Here is a 27,372-nt window from a genome sequence, read left to right on the forward strand (position 1 = left end):
CTCATAGAGTTTAAAAATTCTGTCGTTGCTGATAGTGCTGACTGCTCTCTGACCACCGGGGCTGAAGATGATATGTCATTTGCTTAGAGCAGGGCACTCCAGGTTGCTGATTTTGAAGAGATTCTTTTGGCTCAAGTGATCAACGTGGAGTAGGTGTGTTATGTTTTCAAAGCACCCAGAGTATATAAAGTATACCACTGTAACTGTGACACTGACCTGGGTAGTTACTAATGTTCTCTAACAAGAATGCCCAGATGGAGCACAGCACAGTGAAATATTCTTCACCTGAGCAGACTGGCTAAGTTTGATTACCAAAGAAAAACTAAGACAGAAGCATACAATTAACTAGACCATAGCAAAAACAGACTTTCTTTGCTTGGTAGAGTTGACTCTGAAGAAAAAAGGAAACCTCTTTGGATGGAGTGCCCCCAAACTAACTTTGTACTATGCTTCCCCTTGGAGAAAATGATGGGGAAGAAAACAGGACTGGAGCTAATTCTACTCATTTGAGTCATCTGGAAACAGAGGCTGGAATTATGTCATTTCTATCAGCTAATAGCACCAGGAAGAAATGTGTATCATCATCGTCTGCTTTGTGCACTCGAATCCTGAGCACGTACTAAGAAGTCATCTCAGGAGCAAAGAGCAGAACAAGACTATCTAAAGAGAGTACTTTGATAAACTGAGCTGTTAGTAGGCAAACTGTAGTTTTAGACTGCTTAGTCTGTGAAGTAATGATACTATATATGAAAATAAGTAAGTCTGAAGGAGATAGAAATGCAGTGTCTACCCCTTGTCCATTGCATATAGATGAAAACTGTAAAAACTTTACCTTCACTACTGGTTGCTTTGCTAGTGAGTGAGGTTAGAAAAAGTAGAACTGAAGCACCTGTGCTGCAACGTGTAGCCTGTTTTAGATAGTATCAGTTCTATAATAAAGACACTGACTGCATTAATGACTATGATTTTAATGACATATGGTCTCATCTCACTGATTCACATACCTGAATATATATTTCAATATATTTAGTGAAAAGTATATCTAATTTAAAAGAAAAAATTCTGAATAGGTTCATACCAGAACATCTGATAGCTGAAATCATCTTGGGTTCTGTCTAACCTATATAAAAATACTTCTGTGCTTCCCTAGATGGATATGATATGCTACAAAATAAAGGCAAAACTAAAAATCCACCCATATTTTATGAAGAATATCATATGGGGAATATTTTACTATTGTGTATATCAGAGTAGTTGTACAATTACCATTAATATCAATGGGAATTGCACTGTAATTATTACTTAATTAGTAATTTATGGGCCCTTAAAGAAATCTCACCCTCTTCTATGGCTGCACAGAGTCTCTTTTTATCACTGGGAGGGATGGATTTCTCTCAAAAGGCACAAAAATTTCTCTTGAAATCAATAAGACCAGAGAACATGTGTCTCCTGGGAAGATGAGACTCAAGGGATGTACATGTAGGGTACCAGATTTGGGTTTGGCTGAAATGAATCAGAGCAGGGAGCAAGAGATATAAGGTGTCTCTAACCACTGTAATGGCCTCCTGATCCTGGTGCCTTCTGGGGACCACCAGGGGTGCACTTTCTCATGCATGCTCATGGTCCTAGGGAGTCATTTTGGCAGCGAGGCACAGCACCCCGTGCCACCCAGAGAGGGATGGAATCTCCAGGTAGTCTCCTGCACCAGTTTTCTGGTGCCATCTGAACCGAATAAAGCTAGCAGCATTAGAGGAGGGATCTGGGCCTGGATGTGAGATCTGCATGAAGTCTGATTTGCCAGGGAAAAAATAAGTTTAATATTCTGAAGACAAAAGCTGCTGTAACCTAGTGGTTTGCTGAATTAGTCATTAAGAATGAAAATCCATTTTACATCCCCTAGTACTACCTCTAGGTAGTTCAGTGCTCCTATTTACTTAACTAGTTAGCTTCTTTAGGAATTCCCTTCTGTGTGGTAACAAATGGCCCATATCCTTTGTTAGGATCCACAGAGGATCTACTCCTTTTGTACATGTTGATCAAAAAGACAATAAAAATCACTTTATGTTATTCTCAAATTGCAACATTAGAATCCCTATAATGTCAAATTAATTTTTCAAGCTTTAAAATGCATGACCTACCCCCTTCAGATACAAAACTCACTTCAGTCACAGTTTGGAACCTGATTATCAATAGATAGTGATTCAGGCAACAAACTCAATACTGATAAAAGGGAATATTTTTTGTGTGATGCATAATTAGACTGTAGAATTGTTGCTATGAGATACCACTGAGACTGAGAACTCAGTAGGGGTCAAAAACATATTATAGTAGGTGGCTATATGTACTATACATCAACAATTACAGGTAACAAGATAAAAATTGGTAAGAGGTATCAGTTCTTAAGCTGCAGGTGTCCGCTGGTAACTGAAAGGAGTTAGGAGAATATAACCTCTGTGGGGTTTCTGACAGCTTCCACTGAAGCATCTGAAAAAGGCTGTTGTTAGAGATAGGATATTAGATCAGATGCACTGTTAGTCTGTCCCACTATGGTATCCTTATGCTTGCATTATAACTCAGATTAATGCATGAATCTAGTTTCTGGTGACTATAAGAGAGACGATCTGTGGTCCTACTGCTGAATACTGAAGGCTCAAACCAACACCCACTGCAGTCTATGGAAAGTCTCTCTCTGAGATGAGTGGGATTTGGACCAGGCCCCAAAAGATTAAATCCATTTTTAATCCCACCCACTCCCTGAGGGTCATTCACTAAAACTGAATTGCAGAACAGCCTCTTCACGGTCTCCCTCTCATTTCGCAGATTCCACATCACACTGTGTAAGGTCTCGCCATACGCTTGATAATTTTGGCTCATGAATAAATCTTCTTTGCATATGCAGAAAGCTGTAAAGTACTGAGATTCAGTCCTAAAATGAAAATGAGACTTACAGGTACCTGACTTGACAGACTCAGGTTTGCAGCTGCTGTTTTCTTCTTGCTATTGGTGCTGTTCGCATTGTTCCCAGCACTGCTGTTTGAAGTGCTGCTGGTTGAATTTTTCCTTTTCCTCCGTTTCGTGGTTGGTTGTCTTGTGGGTTCTGCTACAATAAAATTGTACAAGCAAAGCAAATCATGGGTGTTTTAAAGCATGTAAAAGAATGAACAATAAAAGTAAGTACTAAATAAATACCGTTTTTTCCTCACCCATTTCCAAATAGCTGCGTGTTTAGTACTGTTATTATTCTGGAGTTAATTTATAAACTTGTGACCACCGCATGGAACAAAAAGCAATGGACTCGGTTTTCAGTGTAATTAATGGATTAATAATAATTATTCTTCCAGCAGTGTTCATCAATCTACCTCAGAAGGAACATTATAATGAGTATTATTAGGGGTAGCTGGGGTGCAGAGAGGTCCTGGGCAGAACTAAAAACAGAAACCTGTTCTACTAGCCCACAGCCCTAACCATTGGACCATCCTGCCAAAGTCAAGACTATTTAAAGGATCAGAGAATCATTCAATATGACTTCAAGTCTCCATCATGGCTCTCACCTTCAGTAGAGACTTTCAGAGTGTAAAATGTCAATGTGTATAAAATCATGTTCCTCTACTAGATTTCAAAATATAGACCATCCACTAAACCTATTTTTCAGTTGTCTTAAGCTAGACAAATACAAAAGTGACAATTTTTCAATCCTTCTAGAATGTGTCATGTGATCTACTTTAATAGCTTAATTTTTATTTTTTTGTAGCAGATGGTTATTATTACATTTAAGATGAAAGAGGTTAAATACAAGTCTGTAAGTAAAAATATATTAGACTTCAAGCCAATTAATTACGACTTGAAGCTCTAATTCCAGAGTCACAGCAGGAAGCTAGAGTATATAAACTGAATTCTAGTGGTGCCAGTGGGCTTTTTACTTTCTCTCTCTGTTTTATTTTTCCTAAACAGTGAAACTATTTGAATATGTATATTTAGCATATCATATCACAATTTTTTACACCAAATCAAATGACATCAAAATCATGTCCAAGTTTTTCCAAACATTTCCAAATGGATATTCTGAGTGGATTTTCAAGAGTACAGTTTTCCCATATTGATTAAAAAAATTCTAATCAGAATATAGAAAAAAATACTGACACCCAAACTTACCTGGTGGTGCCACCATTCGCTGCCATTTTTGAAACAAACATGTCTTCAAGCAGTCTCGAGGACTTAAATTGTAAGTTTTATGTCTTGACATCAATTCTTGCATTGGCTCCAATATTACACACAACTGAAAGAAAGAGTCAAGACAAAATGATTTGACTTAAAAGTGTCATAATGTAATAGTGTTCTCATGATATGAAACTCAAAAGCTACTCTTTTTGGGTGCATACAAATATAGTAATTAACTGACAGTTAAGTCAACTTAACTTTCTAAAGTTGACTTAACTGTCTGTGGAGCAGTCTCAACTTAAATGCAGTGCAATATAATACACCTTTGAGATGCATTATCTTGAGTCACATTAGCTAAGTTGACTTACCTTCAAAATGACCACCACCATGCCAAGGAGCTGGACATGTATAAGCTCTAATATGGTTTAACTTAAGTCGACAGTTAAGTTGACTTAGTTAAGCCACCTTATTTTAGGCTGACTTAGTATGTGTGTATGCACCCCTTCTTTCTGGCTTTCATTTTTCCTATTTAGCTAATGAGGAACATACCAAACAGTGCAGTTCAGTCTGTGGTGGGTCTGCAAAATCAAATACTGAGTTATTTAGAATTTAAATGTCCTTAAACACTTACAGAAATCAATGATACTTCATTATAGAAATGTGTATTAATATATATACTTGGCAAAACAGCATACAGCTTACTTAAAAAATCAAGTAAATGTAAAAAAACAGATCCTTCAGAATATGGATACTTCAAAAGAGAAAAAAAGCTTATCATGCCTGATTGTGAAAACTGAGACTATTGATAAATCAATAATAACAGATTCCCACAGTTTACAGTACATTTCTCCAGTATATACAGTATACACACTCCAGTATAATAATAATGTAGACTTAACCAACTTCAATCTGCCAGATCTCCATCATGAATGCCCATTAATTCAGATTATAAACATGATATTTGTACTTTCACTTCCCTTGTAATTTCACACAGTACAATGATATTATTGTTGATCAGTCACTCAAATGATTTTCTTCTCCTCTTGTTATGAAAAAGAATATAGGAGGGTCTCTTCCCATCACATTAATGACATCTCTAGGAGAGAAACCTCATTCTGCTTCCCTTCAGTCAGCCCAAATGTTTTATTATTGAAGAAACCAGGCAAATACCATTGCCTGTATGTGTGGGGATCCAAATAGTTCTTGTAGAATCTGATCATTTCCCTTCAAAAAATCATCCTGGCACTGTGTACAATGGGAGTTGCTAACACTTTTGAAACTCTGGTCATTTTATTTAGGCACCTGAATAGGAACTGGGCCCTTTTGAGAATGTATTCCCAGTTGCGGTTGATGGACATTTTTAAAAATCTGACTTCAAGTACAGTTCTTCTTCCTCGAATAGTTTTGGTCCTTATGCATTTACTGACATATATCTGCTCATTTAATAATTCAAATAATTTTTCACTGATCTTTGCTAATGTTAGTACACCCCATACAGCTCAACTGAGACGGAGGAAGCTGTATTCTGTTCCATCTCATCTATCAGCACAGAATCAGTTCCAGCCAAGCTGCAGTGTTGCTGTCATGTAATAGAGGGCTTAATTTGGCCTTCAGAATGCTTTTTCTGGTCATCATATGTCAGAAGGAAGAACTCAGATTGATACCTAGATCCTAGGTTAAGTTTTAAGAGTTGGTATTAAGGGGGGGGAAATGTCCTTACTCGTGAGATGAGCCCATTTGATACGGAAACTGCAGGGAACCAACAAGGCTACTTTTACAGTCAGTTTCCAGAATAGAAGTGCTTTTTAAAATCTGCTTTTTGAATGAAACCTCAATGTTTCCTTGATGATTAGAAGTCAGAAGGGAATTGTTTTTGTATTGGGTAAGGACAATAACTGCAAGTGGTACTTACCTTGTTTAGAATGGTACAGTCCCACTTTCATAAATGTAGTATGTCTTGCTGAGTGAGTAACTCATGTTTATTTTTACCACCTGATGATTTGCATTCATTCTTGTATACATTTATAAGACAAGAAGTAAATTCTCCTCTCTGAGCTACAAAGCAGACCAAAGTATGCTCCATCCTCACCACACAGATTCCACTCTAATCTGTATGAACAAAGATGCCAGGCTTGAAGAAAGAGCAGCACGACAGTGAGAGAATTGCTATGCAGACTAGAGAGAAGAATTCAGTATTTCAATAGTGTTAAGTAGTGGCTCTATCTTCTGATGAGTCCCTTATTAGCCATCCAGCTATAAAAATCCAGATAATGTGGAACACTGGGGCAGAATGAGCAGCTTCAAGAGGTTGAATATTCTTCTAACCACAGAAATCGGATCACTGATTTCTGAGAGATGGTGTATATAAACTGCTGTAGAAAAATCTAGTGGTCAAACTGTTGCTACTGAACTGTCTGCTACTGCCTTTGATTTACTCAGATTTTGCCTTGTTGCAATATAATATTCTTCAGTTAATCAGAGTATAATAATCCACAGGATCCAGTTTCCGCTGCAGCATATGTTGTGCCTTGGGTTCTTTTTAAATTTATTTTAAAACCTGCAAGCACCTGCTCAGCCTTTTGTGAATTGTGATAATCCACAGAACTCGGGTCCCAAATATTTCTCTCTTTGGCTAGCTACTTAAATGTTCTCTAAAATCAGGTTAGTCCTTTTGGGGTCTTTGAAGACCTGCATCATACAGGTATACATATAAAGCATTAGCACTGTAACTATAAAATTACATAGTTGCTATCTAGAAGTTTCTTAAGTGATGACCTTACCTATGCTGTACTTGATTTCACACAGAATTTTAAAACTGACCGAAGAGCACAGAAGTTAGAGATGCCTGCATGTCTGCTCTTCCGCACAAGCACCAACGTGACTGAGGCTCTGTTCTTTTTGAGGTGGGGGGACTTCTCCTGTCCCAACTATTTAGCAACCCACAGACCAGCCCAAACACCTCCTCTGGTTCTGGGCCAGGAAATTCTCTAGCAATTTCTCTCACTAGAGTCTTAGACCCTGCAAATTGTAAGGTTACTTCTGGATGCCTGAGTAATAAAAGAGTATTGTGCTCTGTAGTGACAAGTCCATTTAAAATACCTCCAGCTTGCTGTGAACTGGACACAAATGTAAAAAGAACAGAATTAAGAATGATTGATATTAAATCTTTCAGTCTCTCTTAGTGACCTTTGAGACCCATTTGAAATCTAAAGTAACTCAAGGGACAAATCCTTACAAACAAAGGAATCATGGCCCAATTATCCTAAACCTGAAGAATCTGACAGTGACAATCAGCATCTGGGTCCCTGCAAAGAGCTCGGTTAAAAGTGTAAGGACAAAATACATATAATTCAGGGGTATCGCTAAACTATCTGCCACCATTTGCTGCCAGAAAGTAGCACAAAAGGCAGTCAGGATTCAGACACACCATTTGAATAATACGCTTTCCTAAAATGATTATACAGAGATGTTTACTCATTTAAATAAAAAACAGCATGTTAACTGGACTGCCTATTCCCAACAGATCTCATTCTTTTAGGTGTCTTTTAAAAATCATTGTTTTAACTTTCTAAAGAGTACTGGGTAGTATTTAAATGTAAAAATCCATGTCTAAGGCTCATAATATATGTAGGAACAATACAGAATTATTATATCTACAGGCATTTTTGGTATAGCCCAATATAAATACTTAGTTCTAGGAAAAATACCCATACTTTAAATATACTTCTGCAGGGATGCATAGTAATACAGCTATTCATATGGACTTTTGGTGATGAAGATGTTTTGTGAGAGATTTCTTGTGTTGACAAGCTCATAATCTGTTTTCAAAGTCATATTTTTTAATGCATACAATATGTGGAAGAACTTACGCCATTTTAAAATCTATATAGTGTCTCTGCATTCCTGAGCCACCACCAAAAGAACCATGTGCAATACAAACAATTCTAAGAGTATTATAATTAATGCATTTACTCAAAACCAAGACAAGGTTTTCCCCCCCATTTACCCTGGGAAATAAAGTCCCTTCTTTTGGATTCAAGGTGGCAGGAGCAGGTGGCTGCTGCAGCTTTGACCTACAGCCCGAGTCAGAGCTCTTGTAGCTGCCTGACCTCCGCCCCTGCTGCCTCTGCCCCACCACCTACTCCCCATCTCTGCCTGGCCCTTCACCCTCCCCCCCCCAATACCTCCTGCCCACCAGTACTACCCATTACCCTCTGGCCCCACTCCAGCCTGGCCATGCCCCAGCTCCAGCCTGGGGCAGAGAGTAAGCTAGGGGTGGGATGCAGGTGAATAAGAGGTGACAGGGGAGAAGAGGAGCAGGGGCAATAGGGGGCAGGTGAGCAGGCAGAGGTAGTGGGGGGTAGAGGCAGTGGGAGGACAGGCAGGCAGGAAGGTTGACAGGTGCTAGGGAGTGCAGGTACTGCAAGGGTAGGGGAGGGGGCTGGTGCCAGAGGGTACAGGTAGGGGGGAAAGGGGCGGGGGGGCAGATACTGGGGGGGGAGGCAAAAGGGCATACAGCTTCTGGGAGAGACAGGTGGCAGCGGGCAAAGTGTTGGGGGGAAGGGGCAAGAGTCAGACCACTTAACTCTCATACCCCGACCCCTGTGCTGCCTGCCTCCCTGCCATGGCTTTCCCCGCTGCAGCAGTTGGGGGGACAAATTTAAGATGACCCTCCAATAATTGGATTTGCAAATTTATAAATTTTTCATGCAGAGAATCTATCTGGGGGGGGGGAGGTATCTTAAATTAAGTGTTCTTGGATTTGGGTAAATAGTTTCTACTGAGTTTTTTATACTCAGGCTATTGCTATCACCTATCAACCAGTTCCACTATGGTAATATTACTATGAGTAGCAGGAGAATTTATAAAGAGCTGTAACAGAACATAGTCCTTTATACTGACAGAAGGAACTGTCACAATGAAGTTATATGCTAGGGTGCTAATCATGCATTAGATGGCTGTGCTTGGACACTCGCACCTCTGCGCACCTTAGCATCTTTGGTAATGTTCCAAGAGGCACCTTTGGTCCATCCCCACTGATCCAATTACATGATAGTGATCTCAGATAAAATAAAAGAGAATGAGGGACATTGGAAAGGCAAAGTAAAGATTAAAATGATACAATCATACAGTTACTTGGGTTAAAATGCACTCTTCTTGATTTTTTTTAATAACATTTTTCTTAGAAGAGAAGCTTAGCATTATAGGTTCAAGAAAGAAGGAAGTTTTAAAAAGCAGCTTCCATGAAGGGGTGCTAAAGGCACAGCAGGTTTTAGTAAAGGCTTCAAGTGTGTGGGTCCATATGAAGGCCCATGTAATATGTTAATTATCAGTTCAATAACATAGCAGGACCCAAATTTGCCTTTACAATTAAAAGATCAAGTCTGGCTCCAGAGGACCACAGCAGTCACACTTTATAAAATTAGGTCTGGCCCCATGACTGTTGTTCCCTCAGTGATTTCCTGTACTCAATTGGAAACATCAGTGCACTGTGACAGCACAACAGCTAAGAAGAAAGGGCTAATAGGAAAGTCTCCTTTCACATTATTGTTGTTTATGATTAATGTATGTTTCTTACTACTGATTTTGATCCCCCCCCAACTCTCTTCAGTCACTCTTCTCCATTAGATTGTCAACAGTTTCTCTAATCTAAGCTTATTCCTCCATATACATAACTGAATTTTTTAAACATCTTGCAGTTCTGCCAGTTCTGAGCTGCAGGTGGCAGAACTAACTCAGCTAAGAAACTTTTCCCACTGCTTAAAGACACAAAAGAACTGCATTCATTTCAGACATTCAATGCTATCTGCATTTTAAAGAGAATGCAGTGGGATTTGGAATCATACTTAGGTGGTAAGATGAACATAATCAGCAGGCCAGTACCTTTAAAGCAAGAAATGCATTTAGTGAGTAGGAACCAGCCAGGCAACAACTTCCAAATTTTACCAAAAGCAGTAGTTTTAAAGGAGGACTTAATCTCCCTATATCTTATAATTTATGCCCCAATAAAGAAATGCTCCATTAATCACCATGGAAAATGGACTGACTTAGAATTTCATCAGAGATGAAATATAGAAAATTGTGCAGAATTTGATGGTGCAGTATTAGCCTTTTCTGAAATAAAACAATTGTAGACTTCCTTGATGTTCTACTGCAATTTAGCTTTAACACTTTAATGTCTGTAATTTTTCTCCAACAGAGAACCACTGAAAAACTGAGGAAACTGTAGAATAGCAGCACCTCAGAGATTTAGAACTCTTCATAAAAGTAACAAAACCCCATTTATATCTAAATATTATTCATTGTCAAAATCAAGTTAGGATTCAAACAATGAAATTACACCTGGAGGGGGCTGTGCAATTTGTATACGGCTGAATGCTTTAAGGCTAAAGATCTTCAGAGCCTCTGATTTAATGTCAAACAAAGCCGAACACACTATTTACTTCAATTTTCATGTTGAAGTTCAACAGTCACAGCCCAATGTGTTTTGCCATTGCAGTTTTGTATGTTTGAAAGAGAATGCTTTCATTTTAATTAACCCAATGAGTAGAATTCTGGCCCCCATAACTTCAGTGGCAGGGATTTCACCACTGCAACTGCAAATTTGAACTTCAGGCATAATATCTCCAAAGCACAGTTGTTCAGAGCTCCAGAGGTATTTGTGAACAACTCTTTCACACAATATGGGTACTGTTACATTACTGGAGGAAAAACCATACACAAAAGTGAACTGAAGGTACTGTATACGTTTACATGACAATAATGTATTGAAAGAGCAACACCTGGCCACAGTCCTCAATTTGGTATAGTGAAATACACAGCAGTCAATTTAAGTCCCTCTTCTTTTAACTGTTTTCCAAAAAAGTAAATCTTTCTTGTAGAAAATAGATTAAAGAATGGAAATTTTGTAGGAACAGGAAATATATTGCTACTTTATTCACTGGCCAGCTTACATAATTTACTGTTCAAGTAGTTTGTGTTTGTGAGTATTCACATATGAATGTAGAAGATTTCCACCTTAAAAACTGCCTTTTAGTTTCCATTACAAAGATTTAAGCATAAATGAAAAGTATATTGGTTGGTCATGAACCAAAAGGAAAGTTTCTTGAGGTCTTTTTTTCCCCTTTTTGCTCTAAGCTCTTGTTGCCTAGCATGTCACCTCAAATCTGGCTCTCCTTCATGACTGTGTTTCAGTAGGTCAGCTATAGGCATGCTTCCCACTTAATGAATACTAACCCAAAATAAGTATATTGCAGATATCTGCTGTCACTATTCTCCTTGGCACCTGCTTTCACTTTTTTCTGCATCCAGAATAAATTCTGTCTCACTGTATACTTATGAAGAATTCTGGGGACTAAGAGTATGCACACTGATGAGAAGTGGGGTAAATCAGCCTGTACAAAGCTCTGTGCTACTAGTACCCAACTGAGTTCGGTTAGACCTAGCTTGGCTATTTCTACATGTACAGTCGTGTGCAGGGCAGATGTGTGAAATAAAAATTCCCAACAAATGCTCAATCGGACAGCAATATTTGTGTTGTTTATTTTGTTATTAATTTCCTTTTATTTGCTGCTGCCCCCACATTTTCAGTTTCTAATCTGTCCAATAGTTCTTACTGGTGGGGGTGGGCAGGAAGATAGTGGTTTTGGTACATAGGAAAGGAGCAGTTTGAGCTTTTGGTCTCTGGAAAGCAATTTGGGAGCATGGGATCAGCACATTTGCTGCTACTAATCCCCTGCTGCTAAAATGCTAAGCAATGAAAATATTTCAAATTTGTCTTACATTTTCATCTTTAACCACAGAATAAAACTTCACTAAGATAAACAGGGCCCTTCACATCTCTCAGAGCTATTGTTTGAGGCTTTCTGAAGATTCAGCAAAAAGCTTTCACAGCAGCTTTCACTTGGTTCTTCACTGCCATATTGAGGAGATATTTTTATTCTTTAAAAAAAAAAACAGAACTTGAACATCTTCACCAAAGGATAAATCCCATGGCTATGAAATGGGCTGGGGTCTGGATACAGTTAATGAATCATCATTCCCGGATAAGGACAAGCCTTTGTTTTTGTGATTACTTTTAAAAGTGAGCCAAAAAAGCATCCAAAGCTTGTGGTTATACAACATTAGAACTAGAGTTACAGTGTTAATGATGATTAGGATCTTGAGATTATTATTTAAATATAATTCCATGTATAAACAGTACCATTACAAACTACTGAGTTCCTACTGTGAAAGGGCAGCTAAGCAGTTCAGACAAAAAGGAAGAGATGGCCAAGAGAGGAGAGAATTAGTGGCTGTGAGCTACATGTCTGATGACAGTTTCCTGTGGACTCCCATATGCCTCTTGAGGGTTATGCAGATTTTGTTGAGATGATCCCTGAGGGCTGCCACTGGCAGCTTTGGAGAAATACGTCTCTTTTGTCCTCAAAGCTTTGTTTGATGCACGTTTAACAAGTTATTAGGGTTTTCATTCATTATTTTGTTACATGAGAAACACTAGGAGCTCAATTACAGCACAAAGCTCTTGGAATTAAGGATCACATTACCCTGGGCTGCTGACCCTGTATAATTTAGCTGGACAATACAAGACTTCTGTTTCCCCATCATGGTTTTATTGGTAAGCACTCGTTACTCAGTTATGTTTATTCATCCCATGCTCTGCCCTGAATGCTGGTCTAGGACTCTCCAGTTTCCGACTAACACCCAGAGGTAAGAAATGATTTCTCAATAATGCAGCATTCAGTAGTTCAATTGCTCCCAAGTTACATAGCTCATCATGTTTTTACACTGTGCTCTGTATCAGCAGCCATTTCAATTCCCAGTAATAGTGAAAATGGAAAGAAGCTGCATTCATTTCAAACAGGGCAAAGCTTTAACAAAATAAATATTCTTTTAGACAAATGTTATGGACATCTAGAAAATAGAATTAACTCCTAGTACAATATTGACTAGAGCTGCTACTAATTCTCATTACTGTTTGTACTGCAATGTTTTAGCATATCTGTCAGCTACTGACATCCAGTACTGCCCTTTCCTCTATTATACTTAAAAACAATGCAGGGGAACGTGACTACACTTCCAGTTCTTGTTGTCATTAATCCTATCTTTGTAAGCAGTGATACAAGCAATGGTATCAACAGCATGATCCTGTGCTGGCAAGGATTCTACTGTTCCTAATGCCTCCTTCCCTCGTATGCTAGATGTCGTGCTCACTTGCCGCTAGCTCCCTTGAATTTGTCTAACATAAGGGCTTGGTGTTTCAATATTTCTGTGGTCAAGGACCTGCTGATGTAAACTTCCTGATAATTTTATAATTAATGCTGACACGCGTTGATGCCTTGTCAACATCCAAGCACACTGGTCTTTGATGACAACTCAATGTAAAGTTCTTTATAGGGTTTATGCTACAATTGCTGCTTGTGTCATATACTCCAACAACTTCACTAACTTTAGTACTCTTTCTGCTGGATGTAAGCAGCCTTGCTAAAACCTGGAGTGAGCTAAGAAATGCAATAAGGAACAAGCTTCTTCCAGATACTATTTCATGAATGCAAACCTAGATAGAGGTACTCTCCTCTGTCCATCTCAGGTGGAGCTGTCATGCCTGTGCTGTTTGAGAAGATGTCTGCCTAATCTATGTGGTCTGGCATCTGCTTTATCCACTTAGCTATCTGCTCTTCAGTATGCCCATCATTATGACATATGTTAGGATGAATCCTGTTTTACAATACTTTTTCTCTTGGGGGATATTAAAAGTGTTTTCAACCTACCAGTGGCTATTGTTAAATGCGTTTGATAATATTTTTACTTTACTTGTTGGTTTGCTTAATCTCTCTATTTTGACCCATAGTCTGAGTGCTTGTAAAGGACTTTTATTGCTTGTGTTAACTGTTTCTCTCTTTGAAATTTTTATTTTATTTTAATAGATTTGTATTAGTTACAAGTTCTTTGCAGTAAACTTTGCATCAGAGACTGCTTGCCCTTTCTCTTGTTACTCAATCATGAGAAGAAAGTCCTGTCGTTATTTGCTGGGAAATCACCTTTTTCTAGTCACTGCTTCACACAATGGAGGGATGGTTCCAAAAAACCTTCGCTGGGCACCACTGCCTCATTTATTTGTCTGAGCTTTTCAAGTTGTTTGCACCAGCCAGGGTCATGTCCCCTTAACTGTCGTTCCCAATGCTAGCACTGAAGGTGTCCTTTCATTATTCCTAGATGGCAAATCAGGCAAACTGAGGGTTTCAAGAGAATCTTGGATTCTAACTGGCAAAGACGAATGATCTGTTATAGCTATAGCCCAACTAGCAAAAGGAAAAGGACTGCCTAGATTCAGAGTCTCCCCTCTCTTCCCTGGCTCCACTAGGTTCTTAGATCTCTGAAAACCTGGGAATAATTCAATATCTAACCCTTTCTTATGGTCCTTCCTGATAACAATCTAGCCTCTTCCCATCACGCACCTGAGTTTCTTGGTATTCTCTGCATGAAAGCAAACACCTTGAGCCCTATCTTTGACCAGAGAAGCTCACCAAAGAACAACAGTGATGCTGCCAGACATAAACCTTCACCATATGGAAAAGCCTGCTGCAAACGATCACACTGTGTGATTCTCATCTCAGAAGCATTTACATATGGGCAATGACCACTAAGCAATATTTTGTCTAGTGCATATCTGAAATCAGAATCAAGCTCTTAATGATTTTGAAAGCATACATAAAAATGCCTTTGCAATTTTAAGTTAGGTTTCGTTTTTATTGGAAAGTTTATCCTGTTGACTCTTTAATTTCATGTTTACAGCAATTCCAGAACAGCACTGCTTACAACTTGTTCATTCTTTCCCTATTATCTCCTCTACAAATCTAATATCATTTTTTTGAAAAACACTCAAGTTAAAATCAAACCAGTAACACTTTTCAGAATTATGCACATTTCAAAAATGTTCTATAATCATTCTTTTCAAAGTCCAGACTTTATTAATTGAAACAGCATAATAACCAACCAGCAAACCAAGTTCAAACAGTATCTTTAGGAAACAGCCTGAGAAAGGTTTATTTCCCTGCTTGCCATCTCCCATCCCTATCATGTGTGATGTTGCTGCATGACATTTCCTTCCTCTCAATTTCTCCAAAAGGCAAACAAGCTACTATTCAGCAGTTCTGAGTCAAATCCTAACACCTGATACATCTGATATGCAAACAGTTAGCTTTTTCTATTTGTGCAACAATGAGACCTTATCAGTTTTGTTGCTTTTCATTTTGATTGTAAAATGCATCCACTATCTCTCTTCACCTGTGTCCTTGGCAGCTCTCTTCAGTTTGGATGGATTCTGGAATGTTGTTTGTCTTGCTCAAGCTAATGCTGATCCAAAACAAATCACAGTCTTATAAAAAATCAAGGGTCTACAGATTGTTCTTGAGTGCTGACAGTTCTAAGTGTGGCAGCATATTAAAACTTGGAAATAACTTTAGGAATATTTTCTTTGCGAAATGTTCTTCAGACAGCAAATGGCACTTTAGAAATACTTAAGACAGATAGTTCAAGTAGGTCACACCTGACAGAGACATTAGAGCTTAAACATTTAGCAGTTTTTAATTTGGTATATAATTTACTGTTTAATGTTAGGCGGCAGTTCAAAATATATGGCTCACATGTAATCGCTTTATTTATACTGGAAAAAAATCATGATTATATGGCATTCCCGTTTTTAAAAGCTCATTTTTTATCATTTTGCTCTTCTTCTTTCGTGTGGCATCAGAAATCAACTTTCAAGTCTATTAGCCGCTGCCTGGTATTATCACTCAGTGTGCAGATTCCATCTACCCTGCCTGGGCATTTGTAAAGATTATTGCTTGCAATTAAGTGCCGTGCTGTTTGCTAGACACCACATTCACACAGGGGGCTGTCCAAGATGTTCATCTTGCACAGTGTTGTTTTGAAGTGTCCGTATCCAGATTTCAGTCTCCTTCAGTTTGACCCACGTTTTTCTGTTGAGGTCATGCCCACTGGTGGACTTGGTTGGTGTTGGTATAAAACCCTGCAAGAATATGCTTGGCTTTTTCCAGTGATCAGCCTACTCTTTTGCTGCCCATAGGATTTGTTCAACATCTCCAATGTCTTCCAGGAGCTTGTGGGCATGATGTACAAAGAATTTATGACTTTTAAGCCTCTTAAACCTCCATCTGTTTGGGTCTTCAGTTAACAGGTGATGGAGCAGGTGATTTTCATCATCTCTTGCCTCTGTTGCCAGTAATGTAATAATGTTCGCCAGAGCGCCCCAAGGGATGACGAGGTCGAACGGTCATAAACTACTGCGAGACCATTTCAGGCTGGAAATAAGGGACACTTTCTTTACTGTCCGAGCCCCCAAGGTCTGGAACAGCCTGCCATCGGAGGTGGTTCAAGCACCTACATTGAACACCTTCAAGAGCAAATTGGATGCTTATCTTGCTGAGATCCTATGACCCCAGCTGACTTCCTGCCCTTTGGGCGGGGGGCTGGACCCGATGATCTTCCAAGGTCCCTTCCAGCCCTAATGTCTATGAAATCTATTAAATGATGTTAGAGTCTGTTTTCTCATATCACTTGGTCTTATGACAAAGTATACAGGAATTTCATCTGTGTGTGTATAAGTTGTGTAGCCTGTTATGAGTCTCAGCGCATTAAGTACAGTGTCAAACTTTTTAGTATGACAACTTATGGACCATACAGGAGTGCAGTATTTTCCTGGACAAATAACACTGTGAATGCAGTGGTTCTGAGCCCTTTGCTACATGCAGGTTTCCAGACTATCCCTCTCTTACAAATACACTCACAGAGGCATGATATACAGATGGATTCATACAAACTGAGGCAACATTACACATGTAACACATCCATCTGTAGAGAGTTGCATGTACATAGCAACTATAATCTTATGTATAACCACACAAAAAGGAAGCCTTTTCCTAGGGTATAACTAGCTAACTGCTCTGTGTCATGAATCTCTTCCAGTCCATATAATATCCTCTTGTTTCTATACAGCAGCTCAGGCACAAATGCAGTGTTTTTCACATAAACAGTTCTATTTTTAGACTGAATTGTAGGAAGTCTGCAGTATTAATAAATGAAAGAGAAGTACAGAACTACACTGCATGGTAATGTGCCAGTGCAAAAGCTAGCTTGGCCTTTAGCCAATGAACTGTGAATAGATGTTAGAGCAATGAAAGTAAAAACACCACTTAAAACAGAATGGTTAATAAGCTGAAAAACTTCCATGCGTTTATTTCATACTTCTTGTGTGCCAGCTGTATTAATACCAACATATTTTCCATTTTATTTGTAATATCTCTCAATCTGATACTGTTTTGTGTACATTACTGAGGGTCTCTTAATTCTACTTTCAAATAAAATGGTACAACATGAGAAGGAGATGATATTTCACGGTGCTGAGTTTGACATGCAAGAAAAAAAAAAAAAGAGCCATTCCTTATAAACTATTAAAGCACCACCACTAGCGGCTAATCCATTGTTTCATGATTTTCTTTTGCGCTGATTCTACAATTCATTTGCTCAGTAACAAAATTATGAAAGCAAAAATCCTCCAAAGTCTTTCTGTGGAGGACAAAAGTTCAGAGTTCTTTCAGGGATACAGATTCTTCCATAATCTCCCCATGTCTCACCAAATCTCCATGACTTACCCCAGTGTGGACAGATGGATGTTTATATAAAAGACCTTGTGCCTCAATAAAATTCCATTTTGGAGTTATATAAAAACGGCAATTACTGGAAAATGGAACTTTTTAATTAAATGTATTCAAAGGAAGTAGGGATTAATGACTTTAAAGTACGAGAATATTTAAAGCTTATAGTCATAGATCATCCTCTACTGAAGCTCTTTATCACTGTTGGCCAATGATGCTTTTAAGTATTGATATTGCCTGCATTAATATTGCTCTAAACTATCTTCATAACAATATAATTATTAACAATTAATATTACATACTGTACCTAAACCTTTATGTTAACATTTTCATAACATTAACTTAATATACAGGAACATAATCTTATTTGACTTCTCAGCTTAAAGGTGTGTTAACATCAAGAGCTTTTTGTGCACCTGGGAGAGCGAGTGTGTATGACACATTTCACATCTCTTTGGTAGCTACTGAAATAACAGGATTCTGGTTTTGAAATATTCTACCACTGCAGATATATATTCTACGCACCTGCAAACTATAACATCTGTACATCTGCTTACTTGATTTGCAGGTAGACAGATATAGAACTGCTATTGTTTGAGTTGACAATTAATTGCACGCACCCTGTTATGGCAACATTATTTGCAGACCCAAAATTTTGAGTTCAGGTTGTTTACCTTTTAAAATTCAGGCCCAATGTCTCTACCCAACAAAAAATCAAATACAGTGAATTCAAAAACCCGTCCACAAAAGTCATAAGGGAAACACACATTAGGTTTGTTTTTCTATTAAGAATTCCAGTCAGATATACCAAATCAATACTTTGCCTCTGTCTGTACACAGTGTACGCAAGCTGTTCTGTGAGGATCTATACAGAGATGGGATTTAGGGTAGGTGGATCTGCCAGTCAAGACAAGATACAGCATCCTAACATAACATATTTTCTCATATACAAGACCAACTCTCCCCGGCACCACAACAGCTTGAAATTGGAGTGTATATATACATGAGGAAATACAGTAACCACTGTCTCTGCTGCTTAGGCTTCTGCAAAGCAAAAGCAAAAGTAGCTCTGTGTGTGAACCACAAGGAGCAATAAGGAACAGATTACCTTCTGCTACTCAGTTATTAAATACAAGGAAAGATCTTTTTTCTTCATTCTGCTTTTCAAAAACCAGGTGCTCATCTTATTCTGGGGTGTGCTGCATACAAGAAAATAAGGTACTAGGGCCCAGTTCTTGGAAAGCCTGGATTCACTAGGTCCAACAGAACTGTTGCTCTGAGTTACGGGACAGGGTTATGCCACCCAGCTACACACAAACCTTTCTAGCTGCCTGTCTATGCAGGCAATTTTCTTTCCAAAAGGGAAGATAGCCAAAACAGGGGGGGTTTCTGAAAGAGAGAGAAAAGTCTCTTGACTCACTCTCTGAAAAACTAGCACAGGCGAAGTGGTGATAAATTATCACAATAAGCCAAGAATCACTGAATATCTATGAGTTGAAAGGTAGTATAATCCATGTAATGTCGTATAAATGAATGCGTTTTGAAATCCCTGAAATCCTGGTAATTCACCAAATCCTGGCCTTGCCAGAATCCAGCTTTTCAGTCACAAGAGCTCCTCTCCTACCCCCTCCAGAAAAATGAAGGAACTGAGATTAAAGGAAAATGGTAAGAAAAACATCTTAACTATTTCACTCATTCTTTTTCCCCCTATCTGTTATTAGCCAGCCCACATCCAACTATGTGACATGTTCGATAGCTGAATTAGTGATGCTCCACACACAACTTCCCTTGTCTGACATGCTTTTTTTGTTGTTGTTTTGCAGATGCAGGTTCTTGCAAGTTCTCTGCTAGTTCTTGCAAGTTATTGTAAGTGTTGCAAGGAAGATAAGGATAATAATTCACAGTTGTTCCATAGAAAGAAATTACTTAACCTGCATAACTATTTGAAAGAAAAAAACCTAAGATGCAACTGGAATGTCAAATATATTATCTGGACGACTTTTCAAATTTACTCATTAACTTTAGGTTTTGAACAATGGAAATTCCCATGAAAAGTTTCCTGTTTGTCATCAGGGCCACTGACTTCACAGAAACACTGTTCTGAACACTGATAGCTGTGATCCCCTCAGAGAGAAATTTTTTGTCAAGCCATCTTCCAACTGATGTCATCTGCTGCCCTTGGAAAGTCACTTCTGCTGTAATGATGAGAAACTGAGGTATTCCAGGCTGGACGAGTTATAGGCAATGTAGATCTTTCCCTTCTCACTGTGGATTGTAAGGAAAAGGTCTACATTTCTTACAGACAACACTACCAGAGGAATCCCCATCCTGGAAATTTTCAAGAGAAAGTTAGACAGACACTTTAGCTGAGCTGTTTTAGCCAGGGATGATCCTGTCTTGAGCAGCGGGCCAGACTAGATGGATGTAAGAACATTAGAAATATCATATTAAGTCAGATAATTGTCCCTCACAAACCACTTGAACACCTGTATGCTTGTTTTTGTGGTAAAAGGATGGATTTCTCACCAGGAATGTAATGCCTGTCCACATGTACAACAGGGACAAAAATAGTTCCAGATCCCACCAATGGGTGCTATGAGGACATTTTGCACTTAGCCAAGCACAATTTATGTTTTATCCATTCAGCCCAGTGACTTTGCCTGACTAACGGACTATAAACAGATGTCACCAAATGAAACACATAAGGCATGCCAGGACGTGATTTGGCACAGCTGATCTGCTTCACTGGGTGAAACAGGTGTTGCCTATTGTCCTGTAAGGGTAGATCCTCTGGAACAACTCAGAGCATCTCTCTGCAAATGGGGGAACCCCAGATTTCCATGCTTAGAGGCAAGCCTAGGGACTCCAGCAGGGGATTTCATGGGTGCAGGTAACGTGTTACCATGTCCTGAATTGGATCACATCTTTGCCAGTGGGGAACCCTGGGGTTTCTCAGTTTGCAGAGACATTTCCCAATTTGGGGCATAGCAGAGTGACACATGTGCCTACGGAATCCCCTGGCAAGGAATTTCTGGGGCATGCATCTGCAAGTAGGGAAGCCAGCGTTCCCCATTTGCAGAGTTACACCCAAGTCAGGATGCAGCAGAGTGCCTGTGCAAATGGGGAAAACCAAGCAGGCACTCCTGAGACCTCAGGAACCTGATCCTGGGAATTACCATTCCTGGGCTGCAGAATCAGGTCCTTGAAGCTCTGAGAGTGCCTGCCCAGGGCAACTGGAGAGTACAGGCTGCTCTGGGCTGCCCATGCTCTCCTATCCTAAAGCACATAGACATCTGCTGCAAAAAAAAGCAGCGTAAATTTATAATACTTATTGTTGCTGCCACAATTTTTGGCTTTTGTGGCACAAGGAGCATAGACCTCTGTTTGGTTTGCTTTTGTGCTGCCATAAAAATATTTATGGTGGCATAAAGGCAACATCTATTTCCAGTTTCAGCGGTATTTAATGGTCTATGATATACACAAAGTCAAACTAGATGATCTGGTGGCCTCTTCTGGTCTTGAACCCCATGAATCTATACATCTTTATTGATGATCTTGAGGTGTGCAGACCATGGGAGTAAGGCCAAGTAAGTATTGAAATAGCTATAAACTTACTTTGCATTTTACTAGTTTGAGAAGCATATTCTACAATTCCTACAATTTTGCATTCCACAATGTTAACTTATTCATGTGCGGGGCATGTTTTTGAAATGAGTCCTTTTTATTGCTGTGACTAAATCAGAATTTTTCAGGCTTCATGGACAGAGCACCGTGTTTGCAGTTCTTGTGTGCATTCTCAAACTGCAAGTCACTTATCAGCAAGTTAAGTCAATGTGCATATGTGTTTCCTTTTTAGTTTTTGGAAGTTTTTTTGGCTTGCATAGACACCATCCATTGCAGGATAGCTTGCTGGTATGATTATTGAAAATATGTAACAATTGAATTACACTTTCCATACCAAATGATAATACAATAAATTAGATCATTTTTCAAAATTCAAATATATATATGTTTAAATACAGGCTATTTCAAATATATATACAGCTACAAAGACCATCTGAATAATATAACTTTATAACCAGTGGATCAATTTATACAGCACCCCTTTAATCTAGAAGGCAGGAAGAAAGGATCCAGATTTAGAACCCACAATATGGCAAGCAGAATGCATTCCTATTGGGTAACAGAAACATCATGGCCCAGCATTTCAATGGGTATCCATTGTATATAGAAACCAGTCATGTGTGTACTCATGCCTGTCATAGAGTTTCCCTTGACTTGTGCTTGGGTCAGACATAAGATGTACTTAGCTAAAGCACAGTGCTCTTACAGCACATGTGTAAACCTCTAACTTGCATGTATACATTGGCATGGTCCATGCATGCTTGAATATCTGTTCCTCCTATTCTGTATAATTAACTTTATTTCCATAGTCCTTGTTCCTTTCCAGGGACTAGCAAAATATCCATGCTGAGGATAATGTTGTTTCTTGCAAGTTTCACAACTTTTTTCACTTCTACAGAGTGGTAGAAAAGACAATCTAATAATATTCTAAGGTTCAAAAATGGTATCCTGCAGCTTGGTCTTACTTGCCTCTCTTAGCTTCAGAGTCTTAAGCACCCAGGATTTTGTTTTTATGGCCTTCTGAACCAATTTTCTTTTTCCAAATGGCATTTCAACAAATGTTCCCAAGTGTCTGCCATTCTTTCCTCTCCTGACACTTGGTTCAGCACACAGTGCAAATGAACTGGCATATACAGTATTTGCTGAATCCAGGTCAGAAAGCTAGTAATCTTTGTTGCTTTGCCCTGTGGCATCACTCTGTTTTGAGACTGAAGCCAATTGCTTATTATAGTGATTTCACATCTGGGGGCTTTCCTAGATTGCATTACATTCCTGCTTTTGTTGCATGATTTCTGCTGTTTTTTCAGAATATCTGCAGTCAAAGGGCTTGATGATCCACTGCCTTGCAGCTCAGATCATCGTTTATTGACACAAAGTGAGCATAATGTGCTAAGCTGTACACAAATATAAGAGACTGCACAAGATGCAAGGCAGAGAAGAATCAGACCTAGAGACTCTGTCACTAGAAGTAATTTAGGGAAAACTCAGTGCTCATATATTGTGTGGCGTAAGTCAATTGATCAAGACACACATTGACAAGTCAGTGTGCAGATATAATTTAGGCTTTGTCTGCATGTTATAACTAGCATAGCATTTGCAGGAATAAATTATTCCAACATCACTACTTTGTGAACTCACTGTAATGGGGAAGAAAAGTCACTTTGTTCTGGAATTATTATTTTATGGTTATGAGTATACAGTAAACTTAACACCACTAGCAGTGGTGCCATCAACCACAATACGCTGCTCTTAGCAGCCTGCCTCCTCAGCTGGAAACACTGTAGCCACATCTTCACAGCCACACAGCAAGCTAATTACCTAGGGGTAGGCTAATTCTGGTGCTGCCACTCAGCGGTACTACTTAGAAAACATAAAAAAAGGAGGGTTGGAAGGGGCTTCCACAAGTCATGTAATCAGATCCCCTGCCTGAGGGGAGTCCACCTCTAGTTGCAGAGGCAGGTACACTGCTTCCAGTGAACATGCTTGAGGGCCCCCCTTCCAGTGCTAGGTAGTTTACCACATAGCCAGAACCAGGGCCAGATTACCTCTTTAGTGGGCCCTAGGCAAACCGACTTGTGGGCTCTGGGCCAGTCAAGACCCCTCTCCCCACTGTGGTGCTGCCATCCGCAAGGAGTGGGCTCCGAGTCGCTGCTAGGAAGCAGCTGCCACTGTGGTAAGGCCAGTGAAGAGGAGGGGTGGGGAAGGGAGGTGGACAGGGCCATTTGTGCCACCGCTGTGAAGGGAAGGACTGGGGTCCTCCGCAGCTCAGGGCCCTAGGCATATGCCTAGTTTACCTATGCATTAATCCAGCTCTGGCCAGAGTCAATAAGATATACTTCCACAATAACTCCTGTGGAACAGCTTATTCTGTTCTAACTATGTCAGTTGGTTTCCCTGTGTAGACAAGGTCTTGCATCACAGAGAAGGAGACATTAAAGCAGTCCAAACAACTACAAAGAAGGTATACCTAATTCTTCCTGCTTTAGTGGTACCCTTTTATGCCTCCAACACTGCACTTCTCTATGTTCTACCTTCCACTGCAATAGCTCACAGAACTCCTTTTTTCATTTTCCTTACCATATTATCATACCGTATGAGTGGATACCATATTATCTCCTATTCCAAAACACTGCAGCATGTGGGGAGCCATGCACTGGTAAGCAAAGGTTTGGGCTAACAATGGATAACACTCTCTACAATGCCTAAAGTTCTTCAGTTCTTTGTAACCAGGTAAGTTTTTCCCATTTTGCTCAGTGGTCACATGGGAAAGAGAAAGTGTTTTTTGGGTGGGAGTGTAGTAGAGCTCAGGGCCAGAGCTGGTGGGATCTCCCCCTGGTGACCTCTCAGTTTCAGCCTCTGGGTCTTGGGCCTGTCCCTTTTTTACTCCCCTTCATGCCTTTGATGATACCTTAAGAGAAAAAGGAGTTGAAAGGGAGCTGCCCATATCCCAGGATCTCACTGGTCTAGCCTACTTGTTCATACAGTGTCTGTGTTCATGTTGTATCCTACTGGTTATCTGTGGCCTCCAGCCTCCCCATTAGCCATGCCCATGCCTTGCAGGTGTCAATAATCACTCACTTCTGCAGGCCTTCAGCCTCAGACTCCTCCTCTGCCTTGCCAGGCATATAGGTTTCTAATCAGTCTTTGCCCCTCCTTGGGCTTGGGCCTTGCCTCCTCCCATTTTGGGCTGCAGACTTCTGGCCCTAGTCTCTTTTTTTCTTGGGGCCATGGATTCCTGACCCTGACCCCACCTCACTCTGGCCCTGGGCTCTGGGCCAGTCTCAGTCTCTTCCTCACTTCTCCTTATGCTGGATTGCTGGACCCCTCTCAGGGTATGCTGTCATTTGGGCCCTGTCCTTGACAGGATCAAGCTTGGTTGTGCCCCTGGGCACTACTGGGACCTCCTCTTCCCCTGATCAGCCCCAAACCCAGTTCACCAATGCAAATCACAACAATAAAGTTCAGCCCTCTGGCTACATTCCAAATCAAGCACTCTGGCTGCATAAGAAACTTTAGCTTGCAAGCAACTCATAGTTTCTTATTTCACCTGTAGCGAGGTCTCTGGCAGTCCCTTAGCCTTGGAGTAGCACTAAACCCCTTCCTTGGCAGTGGAGCAGGTAGGATTCCTCAGGCAGTCTCCCAGCCAGCCATCATGGAGGAGCTCCATCTCTGGGAGCCTTCAGAGGCAGACTGATCACTAGTCTCGAGTTCTGGGTTTATATAGAACCCAGCTCTTATGATTCCCCCAGCCACCACAGATAACTTTCTATATGCTAACTGCAGAGCTGCTCCCAGCAGCCAGTGATAGGAGCTAACCTCCCTGCTTCCCAGTACTACTGTGGTATAGCTAGTCTTGCAGTAGGCAGAGTGCTGTCCTCATCCTTCTCTGCCCTATGGTACTATTGCAGTGCTACTGCTTCAGCAATACGCACCTCTCCAGCCTAAGATCCAGGTGGCCTGTTCTTCTGATACTCTTTCCCACTACCAGCCCCTTCTTCATAATGACAGGGAGTCCCTGCCTTCCTGTTACAGGATTCAGAATACTGGCCATTTATCTTCGGTTGGCAGGTAGAACTAAATCTATGTTTTTTGGTCTTATTTTTATGGATGTTGTCCTTGGCCCTGGCACAGTAGCTGCAAAGGGAATTCCCCTTCATTCAAGGTTTGTTGTTGAATTAGAAGAGAAAACAGAGTCTTAGGGAGTGGGATCTGTAGATATAGCTCATTTTCTCTTCTCTCATATCCTTTTTTTATTACTATGCTTGAAACTGAGTCTTTGTCTCAAAGCACTTTAGAACAGCAGGCTGGTGAGAGAACTCATCACTGAAATACATGTAACAAAGAGAAAGGAAGGAAAAGAATCAGCAAAAGATGAATGAGAATTCTGGCTTTTAATTTCATGTAAACAGAGCATGGTATGTTTACCAATGTAAGATTCAAGAATGTATGTCAAATATTCATATAGCCTTGATCCCATAAGTCCTTTCATACTATGTAATATTGAGCTTAAGTAAGTCCTGCACCAGCAGACAAGAGTTGGTGGGGGTAGGGGGAGGCAGGGACTGTCCTCCCCCAGGCAAACTCCAGCTGGGGTCTGGGGCCAGGGAGCGGGGAGGGTGGGGTTAAAATTCCCCTCCCCTCCCCTGCCTTACCCTACTAAAAAAACCCAAACGAAAACAAACTTACTGCTGGCCACGACTGGACTACAAATCCCAGAGGCACCTGGAAGCAGGAAGAGGAAGTGATGAACAGCCCTGCAAAGTCCTGCTGCTGTAATTCTGGACTGCAAATCCCTGTGTCCTCAGGGGCAGCAGGAAGAGGAAGCGAACATACAGCCCATGCTGGCTATGTGCCAGACAGCTGTGTTTTAGTGCTCCTCAGCTTCTGGCCTGAGACACTGCAGGCATGTGGCTGCATTTCCTGAATCACAAGTGAATGTCTGGCCAGTTGTTTCTCAATTTAACTTCTGCAGCTTAGACTAACCTGCAAAGACTGAATTGACTCATCCTCAGGTTTTTTGACTGTATGTACTTAGCCTTTCTGTCAGGGCTGGAAACAAAAACAGGTTAGGTATGAGGAAGACTGGGCACATCTAAGTAGAGGGTTACTGTGATTCTCAGAATATAAATAAGGAAAACACACTCCCTCTTGCATCTTATTCCTGATGCAATATGGAAATAACTCAGGAGTTGAGTGGGATTGTTCACATGAATGCAGGACTGGGTTGCCCTAGTCTGCTGATCACTTTAGATCTGCTTTTTAGATCTGCTCAATATTCTACCTGCACTGGAAAGGATCAAATCCCCCAAGTAACATCACTAAAGTCAATAGAGTAACACCAGAGAGAAGTCTGGCTTTACAAAAAGCTTTTCACAGTTCTGTTGCCTTCAGCAGAGGTAGCGCTTATCTTTGTGGTTGACTGTGCCATGTGAGCAAACCTCCTTGTTCCACTACTCTGCCCACACAGGCACATCTAAAAAGGTATTCCCAAAGCTTTCTAGCATAGAAAGTAAACATGTCTCCTGCCCCACCCCTTCAGAAGATGCACACTGCCCTCATATAATTGCACAGCTGGCTAGTGGGGAGAGAAGAAATGGTCATGCTCCCTCACCCTTTTATGATACAGTTGGACCCCATCCTGCCTGGTCCACTGTTACGTAATACACTGAAATGTGTGCAAGGGGTTGATGAAACTTGCAGGCAAGAATCCAAACTGAGCAAACCTGCTCTCATCTCACTTGTGGTAAGGGAAGATCATGGTTTACTTTCAGTGCCACTTATGAAAAAATATAAGAACTGCCATTTACTGGCTAGGAACACAGGCCCATCTTGCCCAGTATCCTGTGTCACATGGTGGCAGACCATGGACGCTGAAATGAAGAGCAAACTGGATACGACCAGGTTTTTTTCCATT

At 40.3% G+C, this 27,372-nt stretch overlaps 1 protein-coding gene across 22 annotated transcripts in view; it reads right to left on the reverse strand.

Moving 5' to 3' along the window:
- The window catches only part of LDB2 (LIM domain binding 2), a 345,799-nt gene that overhangs the window by 10,220 nt on the left and 308,207 nt on the right, over positions 1-27,372 (reverse strand). For 11 of the 22 annotated variants that reach the window (XM_090035645.1, XM_090035639.1, XM_090035642.1 and 8 more), the window contains 2 exons: positions 4,153-4,276; positions 2,955-3,100 (listed from right to left, as the gene is read on the reverse strand). In XM_090035645.1, coding sequence (XP_089891771.1) covers positions 2,955-3,100; positions 4,153-4,276 — 270 coding nt within the window. Of the gene's footprint in view, positions 1-2,948; positions 3,101-4,152; positions 4,277-27,372 lie in introns of all 22 variants that reach the window. The other 11 variants (XM_090035641.1, XM_090035646.1, XM_090035653.1 and 8 more) reach the window with 3 other exon arrangements.

The sequence above is a fragment of the Crocodylus siamensis genome, chromosome 2 (genome assembly GCF_052110815.1).
Source record: "Crocodylus siamensis isolate JL-2025a chromosome 2, ASM5211081v1, whole genome shotgun sequence".
In the NCBI taxonomy this organism is placed as follows: Eukaryota; Metazoa; Chordata; order Crocodylia; family Crocodylidae; genus Crocodylus; species Crocodylus siamensis.